Source organism: Bos grunniens, chromosome 4, assembly GCF_055505025.1.
Source record: "Bos grunniens cultivar Pamir isolate PY7600 chromosome 4, Bosgru_T2T1.0, whole genome shotgun sequence".
In the NCBI taxonomy this organism is placed as follows: domain Eukaryota; kingdom Metazoa; phylum Chordata; class Mammalia; order Artiodactyla; family Bovidae; genus Bos; species Bos grunniens.
This window is the reverse complement of record NC_141168.1, coordinates 34,695,536-34,722,708: the sequence shown is the minus strand read 5'-3', so window position 1 is coordinate 34,722,708 and position 27,173 is coordinate 34,695,536. Positions and strand designations below refer to the sequence as shown.

At 39.8% G+C, this 27,173-nt stretch overlaps 1 protein-coding gene across 47 annotated transcripts in view; it reads left to right on the top strand.

Annotated features, from left to right (window-relative positions):
* CPED1 (cadherin like and PC-esterase domain containing 1) overlaps positions 1-27,173 on the top strand; it is a 326,670-nt gene that overhangs the window by 37,255 nt on the left and 262,242 nt on the right. For 32 of the 47 annotated variants that reach the window (XR_015162215.1, XR_015162216.1, XM_086395901.1 and 29 more), the window contains one exon: positions 763-940. The exons of the other annotated variants lie outside the window; for them this stretch is intronic. Coding sequence is in view for 13 of the 32 variants with exons in the window: in XM_086395901.1 (XP_086252027.1) it covers positions 763-940 (178 nt within the window). In the remaining 19 variants the exon portion in view is untranslated. The remainder of the gene's footprint in view (positions 1-762; positions 941-27,173) is intronic. 47 annotated transcript variants of the gene reach the window in all.

Below are 27,173 nucleotides of genomic sequence, written 5' to 3'. Positions count from 1 at the left end.
CAGATTCTTTACTGTCTGAGTCACTAGGAATGGCTTAAACCATATAATGAATTTCATTGTCAGCATTCTTTCTACTTGCCAATTCAAAACTTCCCTTTTGTTAATGATACTTCAAGCATCATTGTGAGAAAGAATATTTATTTGGAGGAGCAATCAACAGCTGAAGGAAGAGCCTAAAATCTATGGTTCTTGAGTGATACCCTCCTCTTCTCACATGAAGATCCATCCTGTCTCAGTGAGAGGCACTGAAATTTTGCTGCATCCTGATGGAGAGAAGTGACAGCATTGTGCCTGCAGAGAGCTCTGGGATTGCTTTTCAGCTGTCCCCCATGTCCTTCCGGCACAAAATCCATCCTCCCTGGGTCTGTTTCCTCTACTGTGTTTACCTAAAAGAACTATTAAAAGATAAGGCAGCTGGAACTATTACAGAAAAGCACAATGCAGATGAAAAGCATCGCTATTAATTTCTATTTTTCAGGCAGAGTTGAGCTCGGTATATCACAGTATTCCGCCAGGAACTCTGTATTTAATGGCTTGAAATCTTCATCTTTCTGGAATAGTGAGAAAAATACAGTTCACCTTCAGTTCTCACAAATGAGGTTGCTTTTGTCCTTGTGCTCCTTTCAGAGCATTGCCGGAGAAAACCTTCAAAGTCAACTTTCTGAATGGCTCCCGATTTACATTAATGATCTCCTTCAAAGGAAATGTGCTCCTGTTTTCCTCTCGAATTTTTACACCTTCTTTTTTTTTTTCCCCCTGTAGATCAAACAGTCAGTTGAGACCCACTTCAGCAGCCATGGCAGAAGGGCTGTTCTCTACAGGCCTTCTTCCTCCAGCCAAAGGGAGCTTCAGCTCCATCGGAGCATTCTCACTCAGCATCACTATACGGTTGTCATCTCTGAAGAAAGGCTCGGTGCCGACCCTGGGCTACTAGAAAAAGGTCAGAATCAGGAGTAATTACCAAAGTTGCTTGTCATCTAGTGTAAATACTTCCTGGAATGTGCTACTGTCTTCCTCTAAAAAAATTCACAAGAACAAATTTTTACCCATGATCAACTTTCTTGCACCATAGAAAACTTGGATTCTTTTTTAGCTTCCTCTCCATTCTCCTTTAGCTGCATTTCTTTATTCCTGAAATTATTTTGTTTATATTTTTGCAGCGTTTTGGAGTTACATAGTTCATCTTTAAATGCTGCATAAAAATGTTTATGTTTATGAGCCTGAATACATGTTCTGCCCAGCACCGAACTGCTCCATATTTTAAGAAAATTGCCACTTCATCTGACTGCAAGTAGAATGTGCTGGAAATTGTTTTGAGAAGCCAACTTAAATGTGAATCACAGATTGGCTCTAAATGCGAAAGAAGTGTAGATATTTATCTCACACACTGTTACTAGTCAAGTACTTTTTATTTCTATCATTTGAAGTGAAAAATAAGAGACAGGTTCTTAAATAAGTTATTTGAAAAGGAAGTTGAGTAGATGATGAGGGTCAAAAAGGGCAGTAACAATACAGCTGACAGACCTTGAGTGACTAACCATGTGACATATTGTATTCTGTATTCATGGCCTCATTTACTCCTCACTGAAAGCCTCTGAGTACCCCCAAGAAAAGATACATGCACCCCAATGTTTATTCCAGCATTATTTACAATAGCCAGACATGGAAGCAACTTAAATGTCCATCAGCAGAGACATGGATAAAGAAGACATGGTACATATATACAATGGAATGTTACTTAGCCATAAAACAGAACACAGTGGTGCCATTTGCAGAGACCTGGATAGAGCTAGAGACTGTCACACAGAATTAAATAATTCAGAAAGAGAAAAACAGATTAGTATAATATCGCATGTATGTGGAATCTAGAAAGATGGTGTAGATGAACTTATTTGCAAAGGGGAAACAGAGACACACACATAGAGAACAAATGTAGGGACACCAAGAGGTAAGGGGGGTGGAATTAACTGGGAGATTGGGGTTGACATATATACACTACTACGTATAAAATAGAGAACTAGTGAGAACCTACTGTATAGCACAGGAAACTCTACTCAGTGCTCTGTGTGCATGCTTAGTCACTCAGTCATGTCCAGCTCTTTTCGACACCATGGAGTGTAACCTGCCAGGCTCCTTGGTCCATGGGGATTCTCCAGGTAAGAATATTGGAGTGGGTTGCTATGCCCTCCTTCCGGGGGATCTTCCTGATTCAGGGATCAAACCCGGGTCTCCTGCATTGCAGGCTGATTCTTTACCGTCTGAGGCAGCAGGGAAACCCAACAACGTGAAGTGAGTAGCTTATCGCTTCTCCAGGGGATCTTCCCAACCCAGGAATTGAACCAGGGTCTCCTGCATTGCAGGTGGATTCTTTACCAGCTGAGCTACCCAGTAAATGTTCTGTGGTGACCTCAATGGGAAGGAAATCTATAAAAGAATAGATACATGTATCACTGATTCACTTTGCTGCACAGCAGAAACTAACACAACATTATAAGGCGACTATACTCCAATAAATTTAAGAAAGAAATATTCATCCCTCCCCCACTTGCAGAAGAGGAACCCAAGGCTTAGAATAGTTCAGGGATGCACCTTATATCTTAAACTGTGGTGATGGAGGGGCAGGATTTGAACCCCGCAGATTCCAGATCTCACTTCTGTGCTCGTCCTCTTCATCTCCGTGTTGCTCACTCCCTCTTTGACCCCTTTGTTGTTGTTCAGTTACTAAGTTATGTCTGACTCTGTGACCCTGTGGACTGCAGCACGCCAGGCTTCCCTGTTGTTCACTATCTCCCAGAGCTTGCTCAAACTCATGTCCATTGAGTCAGTGATGCCATCCAACCAACTCATCCTCTGTCATCCCCTTGCCTTCCTACCTTCAATCTTTCCCAGCATCAGGGTCTTTTCCTGCATTAATCGATCATTTTACAGCTACCAGAACGTGGAGCACTCATTCTCTGTGGGCCAATCAGAGTTTTCTTTTTAGGATGGTACAGTGTGTGTTTGTTTTCCTATTTATCAAAAGGGAGGAGAGGAAAAGTAATTTGAATCAGCTGCTGATCTCCATGGTGTTTGCTTCTGGGAGAAAATAGATCCCGGTGCCACAGTAATTTTCATTTGTCATTTCAGTGTCAGCCATCCTGACATCCTCATAGCACATGCTTTTTAATTAGGCCCCCCCTTGCTCTTTAAGGGCTTCCCTTGTGGTTGGTAAAGAATCTGCCTGCAGTGTGGGAGACCTGGGTTTGATCCCTGCTTTGGGAAGATCCCCTAGAGAAGGGAAAGGCTACCCACTCCAGTATTTTGGCCTAGAGAATTCCATGGGCTGTATAGTCCATGGGGTCACAAAGAGTTGGACACAACTGAGACTGAGCGACTTTCACTTTTGCTTTTTAAAATGCTAGTTTACGTTGGTTATGAAAGAGGCTGGGAACACTTAGCCATGATCACCCTTTACCACCTTTTTTTTTTAACAATGTCGGTGATAAAGTTATAAGCTAGTTCACTAACAAAGCTCCCAGGGGAAAAAGCCTCAAAAGATCTACTTTGATGAAAAGAAAGGACTTAAAATGTGCAGAATACAGTCCATTAGGACGAGTCTTCAGGAATGCCATTTGCCGGCCTCTGCCCCCAGGAGAAGTATGTTAATCTAGAGCTTTTGGAAGCAAATAAGAAAAGCAAAAGGGAGGTGAAAGATATGGAATATGGAAGCAGCTGGAGACAAAGTTTACAAACCTCACTGAAGTTGGTTCTAAGAAGGACCCATCTGGAATCTAAAGTACTTTGGCACCTGATGCAAAAAACTGACTCATTGGAAAAGACCCTGCTGCTGGGCAAGATTGAAGGCAGGAGGAGAAGGGGACGACAGAAGATGAGATGGTTGGATGGCATCACCAACTTGATGGAGATGAGTTTGAGCAAGCTCCGGGAATTGGTGATGGACAAGGAAGCCTGACGTGCTGCAGTCCATGGGGTCGCAAAGAGCCTGACTGAACTGAACTGAACTGAAAGTTCTAAAACATCCATAAATGATATTGTCAGAACACCACTGATCAGAATAGCTGCCAATCTTAAGGAAAGATATAAAGCACTTTGTCTTCTTCTCATCCTATAAATTATTTTAGCCCACCGCTGAACAAGGTGATTGTATTAGCACCACCCTGTGCCACATGAGCTGTGGTCCTGGACTCCTGCAAAGCCTTGACTGTGATAACACAACACTGAAATTCACGTGTTTTCTGCCCCCTCGGTGCTGCTACTCATTGTATATGGGCACAACACGGGTTATCTGTGCTTTCAACTTCAATTTCCATTTTATCCACCTGCAAAACAAGGAATATGTCTCTTCTCTCCCTTGATGTCCTTTGGGTCAGTTTTATAAGAAAAAGGAGAATTACTTTGCAGCTTCCAAATACCAAGAAAGTGCAAAGAAAGCCTGAAGGCAATAGAATCTGGCAGCCAGAGGAGCTGCTGGGCACAGTAGCACAAGATAACTAGATGGTGTCACCGGAATTTGCCAGTGTAAATACTGATTTGGCTCGCTTTCCCTACATTTCCTCAGTTTTGAAAACATTCACTGCTTCTTTCTTGCTATTCTTTTGCTTTATATGGTAAGATATTATTCCTGGATAGGCCTCAAGAAAGGGTAGCAATTTCACAAGTAAGGGATATTGTTGGTTCTCCATTTGATTTTGTAGTTTTCATTGTGAGAGCCTGTGCATCGAATACCTGAGATAAAAAATCTCCGTGACCATCATCTAATATGTTTCTGATTATCTAACGTATACAAAAAAAGCCACTTTTTAAATTGCAGCTTGTTTTCCATGGCCACACATTTAATCTATAGACTGTTTGAATTGAAGCACTTACTGTCAAAAATATTTTCTTGAGATTTCATTCATGTAAAATTTATTTTGCTCTAGTTTCACATATTCAACTTATGCTTGTCTTACTACATGTACAGCGGCAGAGAGTGGGACCCTAAATTGGCCCCTTTAAACTTCATCTCCCCATGCTAAGCAGCTTGGTGGAAGTGAAAGCAATTGAGAATGATCTGGAGACCTACTCTCCTTATCTTTCTTTTCATCATTTGCTGTTTGCTAACCTGAGATTTGAAAAGATTACATTAAAAACAAAAGAAGCACTTCTACAAATGCTATTAAGTACCAAGGTGCAGAGTTGACACATTTATAAAACACATTTTTGGTCTTAAGAAAATAAATATAAAACACATTTTCCCTGTTCTATCCATTTATTCTACCTGCTCTCTAGTCCTGTTTTGACTTTTCCCCCATCATTTCTGCTTATCTCTTTTTTTGTGCCATCCTTTGAAGCACAGGTGGCCTTTTTCAGGGTCCCTTTAAAAAAAAAAAAACTTTTAAGGCTAGAAATGGATAAAAATTAGGAAAAAATTTAAAAGAGTGCTAGTCCAGGCAGGCAACATTCTACTATTAAGAATAATATGTTCTTAAAGAGTAATATTTGGGCTTCATCTTATATTTAATTACTAATTTAGTAAACATTAATTGGAGGGAAAAGTAAGCAGTCTTCGGTTGAAAATTCAAAAAAAGGTATTATGTTTTCCCCTGGTTAATTCTATTCTGTGATATAATAGATATTGGTGATTCTAACCAGAACAACAATAGATCTGTATATATTTGGCCTTGTTCTCTGAGTCTTATCATAGTTTATATATTAAACTAAAGGCAGTAATGATATTTACTTCACAAGAATATGTGCTGAGAATTTAATCACTTTGTCCACACCCATCAGAGTTCTGGGAGGAAACAAAGTAAAGCCCAGCCAATATTTCTCATTCACTAGTCTGGGAGTGGGGCCCAGAAATTTGTATGTTAAAAACAGACACAGGTAATTCTGATGTGTAGCCTGGTTTGAGGAACACTGTCCTAAGGGATATACTACTGGTTCAAAAAATAGCAATCTTTAGAGTTCATTTTGTAATAAAATGATACAAAAGTGTGCTTGCTATATGCCATTGAACTATTAATAGTGAAGATTTATTGGTATAGTTGTTTATAAGTATTTCAACTTTAAGCTGATTTTGAGGACAGTAAGAGGACAATTGTCTTTACAGATTTATGCCTACGAAACAGCAGACTATGAAACATACACATTTATCGTCCTTTAGCCTCCTACTTTGGAAAAACATATCTTCTGTTTCTGCGTTTGTAAGACCATAGAAGTCTCTGAATATATGTCTCTAAAGGAAAAGATTGAAGGACCAACCAATTATTCCTTTTCCTAATATCTAGATACTATATAGTGAGTCAGTGCTCTGGTACCTGGAAAAGAATAGTGGCCTAAAAGAGAGCAGGTATTCCCCCCAAAAGCTCTTAACCTGTTCCCATGGTGACATCCAAGAAAGGTGTTTTCTAGGAGACTCTGATTCAAGGTACTTCATCACTGGATCAGAACTATTTATGTATATTTGAAGGGTAGAGCATATTTAGCAATTTTCTGCCCACTCTTGAGTATACCCTGCACTTTTGAATTGTGTTGTATCAGATCAGATCAGATCAGATCAGATCACTCGCTCAGTCGTGTCCGACTCTTTGTGACCCCATGAATCACAGCACGCCAGGCCTCCCTGTCCCTCACCAACTCCCGGAGTTCACTCAGACTCAAGTCCATCGAGTCAGTGATGCCATCCAGCCATCTCATCCTCTGTCGTCCCCTTCTCCTCCTGCCCCCAATCCCTCCCAGCATCACAGTCTTTTCCAATGAGTCAACTCTTCGCATGAGGTGCCCAAAGTACTGGAGTTGTGTTGTATAGTCCATGTGAAAAACAAATGCCAACTGCTATCCAAGCTACAGGATTGGAGACTGACTGTCTTATGATTTCAGATTGCTCTTATTTTTGTAACTTGGGGCTTTTATACAGAATGGTCTTTGAAGAACTATAAAAAGTGAAAGACTATATAAATTTTCTTGCCAGCAGTTGACAAACTATGGCCCATTGGCCAAATCTGGCCCAATGCCTATAAACAAAGTTTGATTGGAACACAGCCACTCATTTGTTTTTGTACTGTCTTTGACCATTTTTGTACTATAACAGCAGAGCTAAGTAGTTGCAACAAAGACTATATGGCTGTTAAGGCCTAAAATATTTGTTATTGAGTCCTTTACAGAAAATGTTTGCTGACCTGTGGATCTAGACTAATTCTATGTCATTTGATCTCATGATGGTGGTTAAACTCAAGGACTGAGATAGATTAGGTTTTTAACTTAACTCAAACCTCATTGAAAAAGGATTTGATGGTTTATAGTCAAGCATATAATAATAAGATTACTAAGATGGAAGTATAAAAGTAGGGCTCAAACTGGATATTCCTCTTAGCTACCATAATTTGAGCCTAATTTTGGCTTGAGCTGCCAAGTACCCGGCTTGGCAACAGGGGAAAGAGTAGAGAGAGGTTTTGCTCTCGGGAAGAAGGGGACACTGTAGTGCCTCCCCTTGATCTCTGACATGTCCAGATAGTACATTTAAAACAACTTTTTCAAAAGGATTATTAAGTTGATGATGTTATGTACGGTCAAGGGCTAGAGCAACATTTGTATTGCAGACGAAGTGGATGTGAGCTGAGTGTGACATGACAGCATGACATAATGAAAACATCTCTAAGAAGAGACAGGATTAATACTGTGATAAATAGTATTTATCGATATTTGTGTTGATACGTTTGCTATATTGTGTTATAGAGATGATATTTTAAATAATATTGCTACAGCTTTCCCCCCACTAAGAAGGACACTGTAATTTTCCCAGCTATGTTCTTGGGATGTACTATTAAAGATACAGTTAGCAGAGCAAGATGTTACTACTGCTTAATGTTGTGGAAAATGTATTTAAAAAAGGAAAAGCCCATTTCCTTCCCTGTTTATAATTTCATAGTTTCTTCCCTCCCATAAATTTATTTACATTCACCTGTACTCTTAAAAATGTCCAACACATCCATGTAGCATTTGAAATTTAGTCTCATTTTGAAGGTTGGCTTCTTGCCAAAAGCTGTTTCTGCCGGTTGTGTGGAAAAAAACAAGTACTGCAGATCAATCTTAACTTTTGTAATGGAAAATGTATTTCAGATTTTTCTTTAGTTTATTTGTATTCAAAAAGAAGCCATAAGGAAGTTGAGATTTCAATCAAGTAAGAAGAGCCTAACCACAATAATTGCTTTCTTGGGGAGGGTAGTGGACTGTGGTAATTAAAGAGAATAAGCTGTGGAGTAAGACTGAACCTGGGGTGGAGTCTCCAGTGTTATCTTAATGGTTACACTACCCTGGACAAGTTGGCCTCTCAAAGCCCTCGTTTTTCTCTTCTGAAATGGATTGTTTTGAGACTGTTGTGAGAATGGCATGTGGTAGGCACTCCAAAAATGGGAGATAATATTGCTACTGCTGCCAGGAACTAGATACAGAAAGGAGATCATGAAGATTCCTTTGTGGAGAGGTACGTTAAAGGGGGGCTTCCCTGATGGCTCAGTGATAAAGAATCTGCCTGCAATGCAGGAGACATGGGTTTGATCCCTGGTCAGGAAGATGCCCTGGAGAAGGAAATGGCAACCCACTCCAGTATTCTTGACTGGGAAATCCCATGGACAGAGGAACCTCGTGGGCTACAGTCCATAGGGTTGCAAAGAGTCGGACACAACTTACCAGTAGCAGAAGGGTGCTTGCTGCTACTGGAAATTTTGCATTAAAATCTCCCTATTAAGTCCTATTCAAGTCTCCTTCCCAACTTAATATTTTTTCATGAACGATCTGGGTTGTTAACCCTCCTGAAATTCTGACACACGGTTTCCTGGATCATTTCATTAGGAAAAACAACCTCACTTCTAAAAAAATTTGTCAACTCCTTGAGATTAGGAACCCTGTCTGCTCAGCTCATCACATAGAACTATGCCCTCCACATAGGGGCACATGATAAATATTTATTAGAATACATAAATAAATAAAGATGAAATAGTACAGTTGAGCCCCTTAAATAGTGAACTACCTTAAACTTTCACATTAAAACTTAATTCTTCAGCCTTTCATTTTTATGTAAATTTAAAGGAACATTGATATTCTACTCATGTTCAAATCTGCTCATATAACAAAAATAATGCAACCACAACTGTGGTAGGAGATAAAGCTAACACTTTATACATCAAACAATTCTAGACTGTTGAGGTTTTTAATGCCTGTGTCTGTTTTTCAGTTTTCCCCTTCCTTGGATTTCAAGACTCCTCTGACATATTTAGCGGTATTCCTCAACCTGTTGTTTTTGCAGGAAGGGCAGATGTGTTTAGTTCTAAACATGTGCAGGCTCAGGTGCCTTGAGATTTTCACATGAATGTACTTAGCAGAGACTGGAGGTCAAGCGGGAGATATAGATGTGCGGGCTATCTGTTTAGAGATGATAACTGATTCATTGAAGGTTTAATATTCCATAAAACAGAGGAACACACAGAGTTACCTAAAGCTGCTCTCCAGTAAAGGACACGGAAAAGTAAGCTTATATCTTTTGCTGCTCATGACTGTAGAGAGCATTAAAGGTGAAAACCCCTATCATGTCATTTAGGTCCTGTCGGTGAGTTCTTAGCATTGTGTGAAACATTCACTTCTAGTCCCTTGCTTTGAAAAGCGTCATATGACCCAAGATTTTTACAGCATGTACGTCTCTAAAGGAAAAGAAAGTCACCATCAAATTCTCTTTCCTAGCATCCAGGTACTATTTAGTAAATCATTGTTTTAGTTCATAGAATGAATAGTGGCCTAAGAGAGAATAAATATTTTCCAAAAGTTTTAAGCTTGCACCCAGGGTAGAGTCTAAGTAATATGTAGTTCGGGAGACTCTGATGCAGAGTATATTTTGTCTTTGGCTTGGAATTATTTATGTATACTTGAGGAGGCATATTTCTACAGTTGCAGTACAAACCAAGAACTGTAGCAGGAACAAGAAAATAGATTGTTCCAATTGAAAAGACCATTTCTGGGAGGCCTGCAAGTAGTTGGGCCAATATTTTTGTATCCCCACTGTTTAAAGGTCGCTTGAGTACAGGATTTATTTGTAGTAACCCTAGAAGGCCCAGGACCTGTTGAAGGATGACCATTGTATCAATCAGACTTACCCAGCACTGGAATAGCCCAGCTCAAAGAGTAGGAAGTTTTGATGGAATAAGAGCAAAGCAGGAATGCTGCAGAGGGCTTGCTTTATCACTCAGGAGAATGCATAAAATCAGCATCAAAGTCTTTTTCAAATCTGCAGTTTGGGGATGCGCTCTAACACTCATACACACAAAATCAGAGGAAGCAGGACAATATTTTTTTTAATTGGAGTATAATTGGTTTACAATGTTGTGTTAGTTTCTGCTGTACAACATGAATCAGGTAATATGTATACATATATCCTCTCCCTGTTGAGCCTCCCTCCCACCACCCCCCATCCCATCCCTCTAGGTCATCACGGAGCACCAAGCTGAGCTCCTGTGCTATACAGCAGCTTCCCACTAGCCATCTATCTTACACGCTGCAGTAGTGAATATATTTCAATGCTACTGTCTCGATTCTTCCCTATTCTAGATTATCCCTATTCGATCATTCCCTGGAATGCTATTCTCTTCAACCCTCTCCTTCCCACTGTGTCCACAAGTCAAGACAAGATTTTAAACCTCTATTATTCTAGAATTCCTTTTCTTTAGTCTTTGCCTTTAGTCTCCTGTCCTCTGGCAGAAGAGAGGAACAGGAAGCTAAGATGGAGCGAAGAAACGTGGACCCGAAGGCCGAACTGGAAGTGGTCCCTTTAGGCTGGGGGTGCAGGTTGACAGCAGATGCTTCTTCTGCTTTACAATATGAGAGCCTAATGAACTCATTCCTTTTCCCCTCCAGCCCCATACCAGCACCCCTGCTGCCTTCCTGAGTTTAATATGCACTAGGACTGTTCAGCAGGAAGACAGAAGAGGAAAGGTCACATTTGAAAGGCACAGTGTTTCGCTTTGTCGGTATTTTGCCTGGAACGCACTTGACATACGTTTTTTATTAGGCAAGTAATAGGTTTTGGACGGTATCAGAAGCGCTTCTGTGCCCTGAGTTAATCAAACTAGAAAAGAAAAGAAACTGAATCAAAGAAATGGCATAGGGCTGCACTGTTCTATTTTATTGTATCATGACACATAGTAATTGTGTGTTCGGGTTTATTGTTATTTTCCTCATCGCTCATAGAATTACTGATGTATTTACTCCCAAACAGAATGTGTTCCTTAATTGGCAGGGGAGCGCTCAAGGAATGTTTATTTAACCTTAACTTGGTTGAATTGTTTATACTACAGGGATCCGAGTTCAATTTACTTTAGTTTTGGAAAAAAAAAAAACTTTTCTTATTTATAGAAGCTGAGTTATGAGTGATCTCCCCACTCTGATGTTTCCTTTACCCTCCACTGTGCAAAGGGAACAAAAAGCCACTGTCTCATTTTTACTCCAAAGAAACTAAACTACTTCCTTAAGTGGGTTAGTTCTTTCAATTGAAAATGGTAACCAGATGTTTACTGAAATCCCTAGCATTTCTCCTTCAAGCCTACTTTCTTTCTAATTGTTTGATCTTTTTAAGTTTCATAGAAACCAGATTGGGTATTTGAGTTTTCCATAGCTGGGAAATGTTTAATGCCGCTTTGAAGATCCTTTGTACTGTTACTTTAAATGCACTTTCTTCTGCTTCTACTTTTTTAAAAAGATGCAGCATGGAACTTTTATCAGGTAATTTGTTACAGGTCCTTGTTCTCTTCATATTTCTTTAGAGTTGAAAATACTGGGGGATTTTTTGTTTGTTTGAAAATTTAGACTTTTTTGTTTGATTTTGCCACAGACTAAACTGTGCTTTAAATGACAGGTTGAATTTGTAAAAACAAATATTCGTATCATATTTAGATGGAGAAAGACTCCAGGAAGGAAAACAAACTCCTTCATATGGGACCTTTCAAGAGACAGAGTGTGTGGAATTTGGAGACTTCAGACATAGTGTGTTTCTATGCTAGTGCGTTAGCAGATTTAGCTGCTTGAAATATTTTAGACCTTGTCCTCAAACTGGTAGGAGTTTGGGAGCATCGAACCAGATTTTCAGGGCTGCCTCTCAATTTTTTTTTTTTTTTTTTGAAATTTGGAAAAATTTTATCTGATAAAGGATTAATATGCAAAATATACACATAACTCATGAAACTCAACATTGAAGAAACCAACTCAAAAAATAAACAGAGGACCTTATATCACTTTTACTTTCTACTCTCATTGTTATAAATATTGTTGAAACATCCCAAGTCACTTCCTCTTTAATTACTGTTTCCCTCTGGATATCCTGTATGGTTTCTATCTTATTTTTAGCTAAAGTTACTTCCTGTTAACAGATTCTCTTTGCAGAAGTCAAAACCAGTTTGGGAAACAGAGACTCAAGGGAAAGGAGATTTTTTTCCCCCTCTTGGTAATCTCTCTCTATTTAATCCTCAATAATCAGACTTGCACCACACCACACTCTACCTTCCCCAATTATCCTTTCAGAATTTGCCAAGAAACTCCATTTTGTTACAAATCCAGCCACTATATTTATGATTGCAGTATTTTTGGTAGAAGTGCAGATTTGAGCATGAGCAGAAAATAAACTAAAATTTAATGTAAATTCACTGAGATAATTTCTTAATGTCCTTGATCTTGCTCTAGCAGAGTTTCCCAAACTTGGTGAAAAGTATGAACCAGTGGAATAAACACTTGTCCTAGTACTGAATGGGTGCTATAGGGTCCACCATTTTCTTACAAACCCTTTTCTCTCTTCAGTTCAGTTCAGTTCAGTTCAGTCACTCAGTCATATCCGACTCTCTGCGACCCCATGAACCACAGCACACCAGGCCTCCCTGTCCATCACCAACTCCCGGAGTCCACCCAAACCCATGTCCATTGTGTCAGTGATGCCATCCAGCCATCTCATCCTCTGTCGTCCCCTTCTCCTCCTGCCCTCAATCTTTCCCAGCATCAGGGTCTTTTCAAATGAGTCAGCTCTCTGCATCAGGTGGCCAAAGTATTGGAGTTTCAGCTTCAACATCAGTCCCTCCAATGAACACCCAGGACTGATCTCCTTTAGGATGGACTGGTTGTATCTCCTTGCAGTCCAAGGGACTCTCAAGAGTCTTCTCCAACACCACAGTTCAAAAGCATCATTCTTCAGCACTCAGCTTTCTTTATAGTCTAACTCTCGCATCCATACATGACTACTGGAAAAACCATAGCCTTGACTAGATGGACATTTGTTGGCAAAGTAATGTCTCGGCTTTTTAATATGCTGTCTAGATTGGTCGTAACTTTCCTTCCAAGGAGTAAGCATCTTTTAATTTCATGGCTGCAATCACCATCTGCAGTGATTTTGGAGCCCAAAAAAATAAAGTCTGACACTGTTTCCACTGTTTCCCCATCTATTTCCCATGAAGTGATGGGACCAGATGCCATGATCTTAGTTTTCTGAATGTTGAGCTTTAAGCCAACTTTTTCACTCTCCTCTTTCACTTTTATCGAGAAGCTCTTTAGTTCCTCCTCACTTTCTGCCATAAGGGTGGTGTCATCTGCATATCTGAGGTTATTGATATTTCTCCCAGAAATCTTGATTCCAGCTTCTGCTTCCTCCAGCCCAGCATTTCTCATGATGTACTCTGCTTATAAGTTAAATAAGCAGGGTGACAATATGCAGCCTTGACGTACTCCTTTTCCTATTTGGAACCAGTCTGTTTTTTCATGTCCAGTTCTAACTGTTGCTTCCTGACCTGTATACAGGTTTCTCAAGAGGCAGGTCAGGTGGTCTGGTATTCCCATCTCTTAATTTCCGTAATTGTGCCTTGCCTGCTTCTCCCACCTTCCTGTCCCATCCTTCTTTATGTTCTTCTTCCAGATGACAGTTTTCTCCAATATGTTTATCCCTAGTCATCTTATTTTCCACGTGACTTGATACTCCCTCAAAGAAACGTTTCTACTCTGTGGATTGAAAAATTGCTTCTGAAAAACAAATTAGCAGCTGCTGGAGGCTGGAGTTGGTGGTCAAAGGGGACAAACTTCCAGTCATAAATAAATTCTGGAGATGTATTATATAACATGGTAACTGTAGTTAGTGTAGTAGTAATGTTAGTCACTCAGTGGTGTCGAACTCTTTTCAACCCCATAGACTGTAGTCCACCAGGCTCTTCTGTCCATAGAATTCTCCAAGCAAGAATGCTGAGTAGGTTGCCATTACTTCTTCAGAGAATATTCCTGACCCACGGTTCGAACCCAGGGCTCCTGCATTGCAGGCAGATTCTTTACCATCTAAGCCATGGTGACTATAGTTAATAATACTATATTGTATATTTGAAAGTTGTTAAGACAGTATATTGTAAAGGTTCTCATTACCAAAAAAAAAAAAGGCATAATTCTGTGTGTGGTGACAGATCTCAACTAGATTTATTGTGGTTATTATTATTTAATATGCACACATGTGTGCACGCACACATACTATAAATACATATATATGGCTTCCTGGTAGCTCATCTGGTAAAGAATCCTTCTACATTGTGGGAGACCTGGGCTTGATCTCTGGGTTGGGAAGATCCCCTGGAGAAGGGAATGGCTACCCACTCCAGTATTCTGGCCTGGAAAATCCAATGGACTGTACAGTCCATGGGGTTTCAAAGAGTCAGACACAATTGAGCAACTTCTACTATATATATCAGGAAGTTCAGTCACTCAGTTGTGTCCAACTCTTTGTGACCCCATGGACTGCAGCACTCCAGGCTTCCCTGTCCATCACAAACTCCTAGAGCTTGCTCAAACTTATGTCCTTCAAGTCGGTGATGCCATCCAACCATCTCATCCTCTGTCTCCCCTTCTCCTGAATTCAATCTTTCCCAGCATCAGGGTCTTTTCCAATGAGTCAGTTCTTCTCATCAGGTGGCCAAAGTATTAGAGTTTCAGCTTCAGCATCAGCCCTTCCAATGAATATTTAGAACTGATTTCCTTTATGATGGACTGGTTGGATCTCCTTGCAGTCCAAGGGATTCTCAAGAGTCTTCTCCAACACCACAGTTCAAAAGCATAAATTCTTTGGCGCTCAGCTTTCTTTATAGTCCAACTCTCACATCCATACATGACTACTGGAAAAACCATAACTTTGACTACATGAACCTTTGTTGGCAAAGTAATGTATCTGCTTTTTAATAAGCTGTCTAGATTGGTTATAGCTTTTTTTCCAAGGAGCAAGCATCTTTTAATTTTATGGCTGCAATCACCATCTGCAGTAATTTTGAATGTTGAGTTTTAAGCCAGATTTTTCACTCTCCTCTTTCACTTTCATTAAGAGGCTTTTAGTTCCTCTTCACTTTCTGCCATAAGAGTGGTGTCATCTGCATATCTGAGGTTATTTCTCTCAGCAATCTTGATTCCAGTTTGTGCTTCATCCAACCGTGCATTTCATGGGATATACTCTGCAAAAAAGTTATATAAGCAGGGTGACAATATACAGCTTTAACGTACTTCTTTCCCAATTTGGAACCAGTCTATTGTTTCATGTCCGGTTCTAATTGTTGCTTCTTGACCTGCATATAGATTTCTCAGGAGGAAAGTAAGGTGGTCTCGTATTCCCATCTCTTTCAGAATTTTCCCCAGTGTATTGTGATCCACGCAGACAAAGGCTTTGGCATAATCAATAAAGCAGAAGTAGATGTTTTTCTGGAATTCTCTTACTTTTTCTGTGATCTAACGGATGTTGGCAATTTGATCTCTGGTTCCTCTGCTTTTTCTAAATCCAGCTTGGACATCTGGAAGTTCACAGTTCATACACACACACAACCCCCACACACACGCTTCCCCAGTGGCTCAGTGATAAAGAATCTGCCTGCAATGCAGGAGGATTCCTTGGGTCAGAAAATCCCCTGGAGGAGGGCATGACAACCCACTCCAGTATTCTTGCCTGGAGAATCCTATGGACAGAGGAGCTTGGCGTGCTGCCATCCATGGATTACAAAAAGTTGGACATGACTGAAGTGACTAAGCACATAGCATATATATGTGCTTAGTAGATATATGTATGTAGAGAGAGAGAGAGAATATCATGTTGTACACACTGAATTAACATGATGTTAGATGTCACTTATATCTCAAGAAAGTTTCTCTGGGGATAACCTAAAAATAATGTTGAATCCTAATCTGTCACCTATAGGCAGAGTCTTGAGAAAGCATTGATTTTCCTAGTACCTGATAGATGTTTTCATTTGTATGTCCCAGGACCTCGATATGTATAAATGGTGGATAATGCATGATGCTTCCATTCTCTGGGAATGTTTTTCTTAACTAGTAATGCTGACTGTGAGCCCTCAGCCTTGTAGACTCTAAAGCTTATCATCAGATCCTCTCTCTCCTTCACCATAACACACAACAGACACCACACCCTGTGATATGCCTTCTCAGCCATGACTCCACACTCCTTACAGTTCCTGTGCCTCCCTTGTGCCATCACAGTAACAATTACTCTCCCAGATGCTGGTCTCTTCCTTATATTATACATCTTCACCACAGATGCCAGTTAATTTTATTTTTATTTTTTAAATATTTCATTTTGATCTCCAATATTCCCAGTTTTTTTTCAAGGTTTATTTATTTATTTATTTATTTTCATTTTCGGATTCACCCTGCAGTATGTGGGATCTTAGTTCCCTGACCAGATTTCGAACCCACACCCGCTGCATTGGAAGGCAGAATCTTAACCACTATACCACCAGGGAAGTCCCACAAGTGCCAGTTTAATATTCCGTAAGCATAGCTCTGCTCCCGTCAGTTCCCTCTAGAGAAGTGTTCAATGATTTTTATGTCTGCAATCCATTCCAGTACTCTTGCCTGGAAAACCCCATGGGCAGAGGAGCCTGGTAGGCTGCCGTCTATGGGGTTGCTAAGAGTCCGACATGACTTAGCGACTTCACTTTCACTTTTCACTTTTATGCATTGGAGAAGGAAATGGCAACCCACTCCAGTGTTCTTGCCTGGAGAATCCCAGGGACAGGGGAGCCTGGTGGGCTGCCATCTATGGGGTCGCACAGAGTCGGACACGATTGAAGCGACTTAGCAGCAGCAGCAGTAAGCAGAATGCAGGTCAGGAAGCAACAGTTAGAACTGGACATAGAACAAGAGACCGGTTCCAAATAGGAAAAGGAGTACGTCAAGGCTGCATATTGTCACCCTGTTTATTTAACTTACATGCAGACTACATCATGAGAAACGCTGGGCTGGAAGAAACACAAGCTGGAATCAAGATTGCCAGGAAAATATCAATAACCTCAGATATGCAGATGACACCACTCTTATGGCAGAAAGTGAAGAGGAACTAAAGAGCCTCTTGATGAAAGTGAAAGAAGAGAGTGACAAGGTTGGCTTAAAGCTCAACATTCAGAAAACTAAGATCATGGCATCTGGTCCCATCACTTCATGGGAAATAGATGGGGAAACAGTGGAAACAGTGTCAGACTTTATTTTTTTGGGCTCCAAAATCACTGCAGATGGTGATTGCAGCCATGAAATTAAAAGACGCTTACTCCTTGGAAGGAAAGTTATGACCAACCTAGATAGCATATTCAAAAGCAGAGACATTACTTTGCCAACAAAGGTCTGTCTAGTCAGGGCTATGGTTTTTCCAGTAGTCATGTATGGATGTGAGAGTTGGACTGTGAAGAAAGCTGAGTGCTGAAGAATTAATGCTTTTGAACTGTGGTGTTGGAGAAGACTCTTGAGAGTCCCTTGGACTGCAAGGAGAGCCAACCAGTCCATTCTAAAGGAGATCAGTCCTGGGTGTTCATTGGAAGGACTGATGCTGAAGCTGAAACTCCAATACTTTGGCCACCTCATGCAAAGAGTTGACTCATTGAAAAAGACTCTGATGCTGGGAGGAATTGGGGGCAGGAGGAGAAGGGGACAACAGAGGATGAGATGGCTGAATGTCATCACCGACTTGATGGACATGAGTTTGAGTAAACTCCGAGAGTTGGTGATGGACAGGGAGGCCTGGTGTGCTGCAATTCATGGAGTCACAAAGAGTCGGACACGACTGAGTGACTGAACTGAAGCAGAATGCAAATTTCTTAGCCCAACATTCTGCACTTCCCATGCCATGGAGTTGGATACCTCCATACCCCTGCGATAGCATGGCTCTCAGGCTTGTTCCTACACTTGAATTACCTAGGAAATGTAGAAATTAAAGAAGCCAATGCCCAGGACCCACTTAGAAAATTTTGTCAGAATTGCGGGGTCAGAGAGTTGGATTTGGACATCACTTTAAAAAGAAAATCTTAACTTTATTGGCCTAAAGTTCTTATTTTACCTGAGTTCTTTTTTAAAAATTTATTTTACTGAAGCACAGTTGATTTACAATGTTGTGTTAATCTCTACTGTACAGCAGTGATTCAGTTATGTATACATACTTTCTCATTCTTTTTCCATTAGAGTTTATCACAGGATATTGAATACAGTTCCCTGTGCTATACAGTAAGACCTTGTTGTTTATCTATTCCTTTATAGTAGTTTATACCTGCTAATCTCAAACTCCCCATCCATCCCTCCCTGCCCCTGAAACCTGCACCTGAAGTCTGTTGTCTTATGTGTGAATCTATTTCTACTTTGTAGATAAGTTCATATGTGTCATATTTTACATTATGCATATAAGTGATATCATATGATATTTGTCTTTCTGACTTACTTCACTTAGTATACTAATCTCTAGGTCCATCCATCTTGCTACAAATGACATTATTTTATTCTTTTTTATGGCTGAGTAATATTCCATTGTCTATATGTACCACTTCTTTATCCGTTCATCTGCTGATGGACATTCACGTTGTTTCCATATCTTGGCTGTTGCAAACAGCACTGCAGTGAACACAGGGGTGCATGTATCTTTTTTGAATTATAGTTTTCTCTGGATATCAGGCATCAGGTTTTTTTTAAAGTATCCCAGGGAAGATCCCCTGGAGAAGGGATAGGCTACCCACTCCAGTATTCTTGAGCTTCCCTTATGGCTCAGCTTGTAAAGAATCTGCTTGAAATGCGGGAGACCTGGGTTTGATCCCCGGGTTGGGAAGATCCCCTGGAGAAGGAAAAGTCTACCCACTCCAGTATTCTGGCCTAGAGAATTCCATAGACTGTATAGACCATGGGGTTGCAAAGAGTCAGACATGACTGAGCGACTTTCACTTTAAGGTGATATTAATGTATGGGTGGGATGGAGAACCACTTTGATTAACCTACTCACCTCTGCCTGATCCCATTGCAAAGCTTTCTACTTTGCAGTGTTATTTAGACTTGTATCCTAGAATTTCCTCCTTTCTACCATATCTTAAAATCCAAATGAATATCTAAACTCACCCATAGTGTCATTTGCTCAGTTTTGTATCCGACTCTTTGCAACCCCATGGACCATGGCCTGCCAGGCTTCTCTGTCTATGGGATTCTCCAGGCAAGAACACTGGAGTGGGTTGCCATTTCCTTCTCCAAAATTAACCCATAAATTCCCCTCAAACTCAAAATGGTAAACAAGTTCACTAAGGCCTCATCACTCGTTATTCCTACACCTCTGATGCCTAGTTTATACTTGTGTTTTATTTTTTAATAGTTTTTGTCTGTTAATCTCATCTCTCCTTCTATATGATAAACTTCTTGTAGAACAGGAAGTATTTTATTCATCTGTTTATTCTTTATACTGTGCCTAGGACAGTGTCTTGTGTATACCTAGTAGGTACACAATTAAATGAATAAGCCATTGAAAAAATAAACCTGTAAATATATTAATAACAGAGCTGAATACTTCAGATATTCCGGCATCATTTGCTTCTTTGAAGTTTAGAGAAAAAATAGTGAGTGCTTTATAGGAAATAACTGTTGTAGAGCTAAATGAAATGTGCTTTGGGCTGTGTCTATCAACTGAAGAACAGAACTCACAGGCCCACCACCTCTAGTGAAAGTTCCCTGTAACCTTGTATCAGAGGGGTCAAGTCAGTGATGTCTATGTTTCCAAAGAAAGACGAATTCTGCTAATAAGTTAATAATAGCCTTTAATAATAATAAAAACTCTTTCCAGCTCTTTCACTAAGGAAAAATATGAAAATCGTATGTGAATCTCATCATCTGTGCAACAAAATGATCTATTTAGAGCCGGGAACTTTAGGAATTTAAAAAATCCACTTAGCATTCCATCTTGTTATCAGAGTGACCAAACAAGTGATTAAAGGGCGTAGAGGGCAAAGATGTCTCTTAGCCTGCCTTGACTCTCTAATTGTTCACTCTGTATTTTATACTTATCAGAAGGTAAAGAGACTCTTTGCCTGAATGTTTAAGGAATGTACTTTTGGCAAAACTTGACTGTAATATCTGCTGATTTGCTAGAACTATGATTCTCAAATTTTGTGTGTATCAGAATTGTCTGGAAGGTTTGGTAAATCACAGATTGCTGGGCCCTACTCTCAGTTGATCTGATTCAGTAAGAACGTGGAGGTGAGTTGAGAAATAATAAGTTGCCAGGTAATGCTAATGTGCTGTCCAGGACCACTTGTTGAAAACTAGTGTCCTAGGTCATTCTTTATTACAGATTTTCAGTCTTTCTTCCAGAAGCACAAAGATATTCTGCCTATTTGCCCTTTTAAGTATTTAATGGCCAAACTGTTTCCCATTTGCCTCCATGGGACCCCAAATCAATCTTTTACCTTGGTGAGAAGCCCCTCCAAAATTTATATAGATGCTAAGCCCATTAATTGTGAGTCAACATGCAAAGCCTTGGTACATGCAAAGCTTAATCATTTGCAGTCAAGCCCAGTGACACTGTTTTAAAAGGATAGGAACAAGTAGCTGAATTTACACTGTCTTTGGACATGATGGGCTTGCTTGAAGATAGTGAAATCAAGGTAAAAATATGGACAGATGATTTATTCTAAATGGTAATTATATGCACCCAAAGAGAAGCACCTAGCTGTCACCTAGGGCCAGACATCCTGGAACGTGAAGTCAAGTGGGCCTTAGGAAGCATAACTATGAAAGAAGCTAGTGGAGGTGATGGAATTCCAGCTGAGCTATTTCAGTTAAAAGATGGTGCTGTTAAAGTGCTATACTCAATATGCCAGCAAATTTGGAAAACTCAGTAGTGGCCACAGGACTAGAAAAGGTCAGTTTTCATTCCTATTGCAAAGAAGGGCAATGCCAAAGAATGCTCAAACTACGGCACAATCGCACTCATCTCACACGCTAGCAAAGTAATGCTCAAAATTCTCCAAGCTAAGCTTCAACAGTATGTGAGCTGAGAACTTCCAGATGTTCAAGCTGGTTTTAGAAGAGGCAGAGGAACCAGAGATCAAATTGCCAACATCCGCTGGATAATAGAAAAATTAAGAGAATTCCAAAAAACATCTACTTCTGCTTTATTGATTATACCAAAGCCTTTGACTGTGTAGATCACAACAAACTGGAAAATTCTTAAAAGAGATGGGAATACCAGACCACCTTACCTGCCTCCTGAGAAATCTGTATGCAGGTCAAGGAGCAACAGTTAGAACTGGACATGGAACAACAGACTGGTTGCAAATTGGGAAAGGAGTACATTAAAGCTGTCTATTGTAACCCTGCTTATTTAACTTATATGCAGAGTACATCATGAGAAATGCGGGGCTGGATGAAGTACAAGCTGGAATCAAGATTACCAGGGGAAATATCAATAACCTCAGACACACAGATGACAGCACCCTTATGGCAGAAAGTGATGAGGAACTAAAGAGCCTCTTGATGAAAGTGAAAAAGGAGAGTGAAAAAGCTGGCTTAAAACTCAGCATTCAAAAAATGAAGATCATGGTATCTGTCTCATCACTTCATGGCAAATAGATGGGGAAACAATGAAAACAAGGACAGACTTTATTTTTAGGGGCTCCAAAATCACTGCAGATGGTGACTACAGCCATGAAATTGAAAGATTCTTGCTCCCTGGAAGAAAAGCTATGACCAATCTAGACAGTTTATTAAAAAGCAGAGACATTAGTTTGCCAACAAAGGTCCATCTAGTCAAAGTTATGGTTTTTTCCAGTGGTCATGTATTGATATGAGAGTTGGACTGTGAAGAAAGCTGAGTGCTGAAGAATTGATGCTTTTGAGCTGTGGTGTTGGAGAAGACTCCTGAGAGTCCCTTGGACTGCAAGGAGATCCAACCAGTCCAGTCCATCCTAAAGGAAATCAGTCCTAAATATTCATTGGAAGGACTGATGCTGAAGCTGAAACTAATACTTTGGCCACCTGATACGAAGAACTGACTCATTTGAAAAAAAACCCTGATTCCGGGAAAGATTGAAGGCAGGAGGAGAAGGGGAAAACAGAGGGTGAGATTGTTGGATGTCATCACCAACTCAATGGACATGAGTTTGTGCAAGCTCCAGGAGTTCATGATGGGCAGGGAAGCCTGGTGTACTGCAGTCTGTGGGGTCGCAAAGAGTCGGAAATGATTGAGTGACTGAACTGAAGGATAAGCAAGATAGTACTGTGGAAAAGAGGAATTTTGGCTTGGGTTTCTATGTCTTTGTGAAACCATGACTAAATTACTTAATTAAGTTCTTAGATTCCTTTCATTTTACATAAAATGAAGATTTTTGGATTAGATATACTACCTGTGGCAGATTCATTTTGATATATCGCAAAACCAATACAATATTGTAAAGTTAAATAAAATAAAATTTTAAAAAAATAAATAAAAATAAAAAATAACAATGCAAAAAAAAATGTAAAAAGAATAATAAAGAATGAGGGAGATTACCTAAAATGCCAACAAAGACATACTTCTTTACAAGTTTTTTCTACATTTTATACAATTTTCTAGTTTGATTTTTTTTTAGCATACTGTTATGTCAGAAATACACTCCATAAAAACTTGGTATATATTATTTCAGAGGCTACTTAACATTATATTACTGGATGTATGTAATATTTATTTATTGTTCTTAATCTTTCCCATATTGTTAGATATTTATGATTTTCCTAATGTTTTGCTATTATAAATAATGCCCTCAGAAAATTATTCTATGGAAGTGTGGTATGGAAATCCAAGTTCACAGCTGGAGTATAAGACAGATTAAGTTTCTGCTGGAAATTGGTGCTAGCATCATGGCCGGAATGCTGGGAATGTGAAAATGGCAGGCACATTCCATGGTAATCTGAAGGCTCATCCGAGAGGGCCAGTATCAGGAATCATGAGTGTTTGCCCTTCCATTGGCTTGTTTGCTCAAGGATTCATGTTCGTTATTTGTTCATTTTTGAAGAAATAGCATATTAAGTTTTATCAGGAAGACTTTGCTTTGTGTCGTCTGAAATCTCCCACTCATAACTGTACACAGCATGACTATAGCACCCTGAGACTGATACTGTTTCTCGTCTTATGGAACGTAATTCTATCACTTTGTCATATTGAGTATTTTATATCAGAGACATTTGAAATTGTAAAATGATTGAGGTCTAGCTTAATTTTACGTTTATTTTCATTTCTATATAGCAGTTGATTGGCATCATAGAGTGCTCTGAAAGATGTACAGTGTTTGAAAAGACTCAATGTCTGTTTTTCATAGAGAATAATAGTGCTTTATTTGGATGCATATTCAAACCACATTTTTAGAAAATAGTTTTCCCATTTAACAAGATGTTTTATGTTTTTGATAGAATATTGAATCAAGCATTTGCGAGTACCAAGGTAAAAGCAAAAATCACTGCAGAGATAACACAGTTGTCTCCTGCCTCTTTTTGCAAGTTTACTCCACATGTTTTAACAGATACTTAAAAAAATTTTTTTTTTTTGGCCATACCATGTGGCTTGTAGGATCTTAGTTCCTTGACCAGGGATCGAACCCAGGCTCCCAGCAGTAGCAGCACAGAGTTGTAACTACTGGACTACCAGGGAATTCTTGATACATTTTTAATATTTTGATAAAAATAAAGACTGTATTATCTTTCCATGTCAATGTAGTTTTTAAGAATTGTAACAAAGTGTCATGTCACTAGTTTTTAAGTTAGCCTTTGTAAATCACTAATTAAATGTACTGTGCTATACAGCTTATATACATTAACTTATTGTCTTCTCACTTCTAGTCCACAAGGTAGCTATTTCCGTTTCACACTTGCAGAATTGAGTAGCACATATCATAAATGATGGAGCTAAGGTTTGACCCAAGGACTGTCTGTCTCTAAATGTGAGATTTTAACCACAATATCATCCTAGTTTCTTGAAAGTATATGAAAGATATTTAGAATTTTTTTAACTTTGTTAATATAAAATACAACTTTACCACAATATTTATTTATATTGCTTTTTTTTTTTTGAGATTTGGGTATAATTTGGAATTATTGTATTCAGATCAGATAAGATCAGATCAGTTGCTCAGTCGTGTCTGACTCTTTGCAACCCCATGAATTGCAGCACGCCAGGCCTCCCTGTCCATCACCAACTCCCGGAGTTCACTCAGACTCATGTCCATCGAGTCAGTGATGCCATCCAGCCATCTCATCCTCTGTCGTCCCCTACTCCTCTTGCCCCCTACTCCTCTTGCCCCCAATCCCTCCCAGCATCAGAGTCTTTTCCAATGAGTCAACTCTTCGCATGAGGTGGCCAAAGTACTGGAGTTTCAGCTTTAGCATCATTCCTTCCAAAGGAATCCCAGGGCTGATCTCATTTAGAATGGACTGGTTGGATCTCCTTGCAGTCCAAGGGACTCTCCAACACCACAGTTCAAAAGCATCAATTCTTCAGCACTCAGCCTTCTTCACAGTCCAACTCTCACATCCATACATGACCACAGGAAAAACCATAGCCTTGACTAGATGGACCTTTGTTGGCAAAGTAATGACTCTGCTTTTGAATATGCTCTCTAGGTTGGTCATAACTTTCCTGCCAAGGAGTAAGCGTCTTTTAATTTCATGGCTGCAGTCACCATCTGCAGTGATTTTGGAACCCCCCAAAATAAAGTCTGACACTGTTTCCACTGTTTCCCCATCTATTTCCCATGAAGTGATGGGACCGGATGCCATGATCTTAGTTTCTGAATGTTGAGCTTTAAGCCAACTTTTTCACTCTCCACTTTCACCTTCATCAAGAGGCTTTTTAGTTCCTCTTCACTTTCTGCCATAAGGGTGGTGTCATCTGCATATCTGAGGTTATTGATATTTCTCCCAGCAATCTTGATTCCAGCTTGTGTTTCTTCCAGCCCAGCGTTTCTCATGATGTACTCTGCATATAAGTTAAATAAACAGGGTGACAATATACAGCCTTGACGAACTCCTTTTCCTATTTGGAACCAGTCTGTTGTTCCATGTCCAGTTCTAACTGTTGCTTCCTGACCTGCATACAAATTTCTCAAGAGGCAGATCAGGTGGTCTGGTATTCCCATCTCTTTCAGAATTGTCCACAGTTTATTGTCATCCATACAGTCAAAGGCTTTGGCATAGTCAATAAAGCAGAAATAGATGTTTTTCTGGAACTCTCTTGCTTTTTCCATGATCCAGCGGATGTTGGCAATTTGATCTCTGGTTCCTCTGCCTTTTCTAAAACCAGCTTGAACATCAGGAAGTTCACGGTTCACATACTGCTGAAGCCTGGCTTGGAGAATTTCAAGCATTACTTTACTAGCATGTGAGATGAGTGCAATTGTGCAGTAGTTTGAGCATTCTTTGGCATTGCCTTTCTTTGGGATTGGAATGAAAACTGACCTTTTCCAGTCCTGTGGCCACTGCTGAGTTTTCCAAATTTGCTGGCATATTGAGTGCAGCACTTTCACAGCATCATCTTTTAGGATTTGGAATAGCTCAACTGGAATTCTATCACCTCCACTAGCTTTGTTCGTAGTGATGCTTTCTAGGCCCACTTGACTTCACATTCCAAGATGTCTGGCTCTAGGTCAGTGATTACATCATCATGATTATCTGGGTCGTGAAGATTTTTTTTGTACAGTTCTTCTGTGTATTCTTGCCATCTCTTCTTAGTATCTTCTGCTTCTGTTAGGTCCCTACCATTTCTGTCCTTTATCGAGCCCATCTTTGCATGAAATGTTCCCTTGATATCTCTGATTTTCTTGACGAGATCTCTAGTCTTTCCCATTCTGTTGTTTTCCTCTATTTATTTGCATTGATAGCTGAAGAAGGCTTTCTTATCTCTTCTTGCTATTCTTTGGAACTCTGTATTCAGATGGTTGTATCTTTCCTTTTCTCCTTTGCTTTTCGCTTCTCTTCTTTTCACAGCTATTTGTAAGGCCTCCCCAGACAGCCATTTTGCTTTTTTGCATTTCTTTTCCATGGGGATGGTCTTGATCCCTGTCTCCTGTACAATGTCATGAACCTCATTCCATAGCTCATCAGGCACTCTATCTATCAGATGTAGGCCCTTAAATCTATTTCTCTATTTCTCACTTCCACTGTATAATCATAAGGGACTTGATTTAGGTCATATCTGAATAGTCTAGTGGTTTTCCCTACTTTCTTCAATTTAAGTCTGAATTTGGCAATAAGGAGTTCATGGTCTGAGCCACAGTCAGCTCCTGGTCTTGTTTTTGCTGACTGTATACAGCGTCTCCATCTTTGGCTGCAAATAATATAATCAATATGATTTCAGTGTTGACCATCTGGTGATGTCCATGTATAGAGTCTTCTCTTGTGTTGTTGGAAGAGGGTGTTTGTTATGACCAGTGCATTTTCTTGGCAAAACTCTATTAGTCTTAGCCCTGCTTCATTCCGTATTCCAAGGCCAAATTTGCCTGTTACTTCAGGTGTTTTTTGACTTCCTACTTTTGCATTCCAGTCCCCTATAATGAAAAGGACATTTTTTGGGGGTGTTAGTTCTAAAAGGTCTTGTATGTCTTCATAGAACCATTCAACTTCAGCTTCTTCAGTGTTACTGGTTGGGGCATAGACTTGGATTAGATGTGATATTGAATGGTTTGCCTTGGAAATGAACAGAGATCATTCTGTCATTTTTGAGATTGCATCCAAGTACTGCATTTCGGACTCTTTTGTTGACCATGATGGCTACTCCATTTCTTCTGAGGGATTCCTGCCCACAGTAGTAGATATAATGGTCATCTGAGTTAAATTCACCCATTCCAGTCTATTTCAGTTTGCTGATTCCTAGG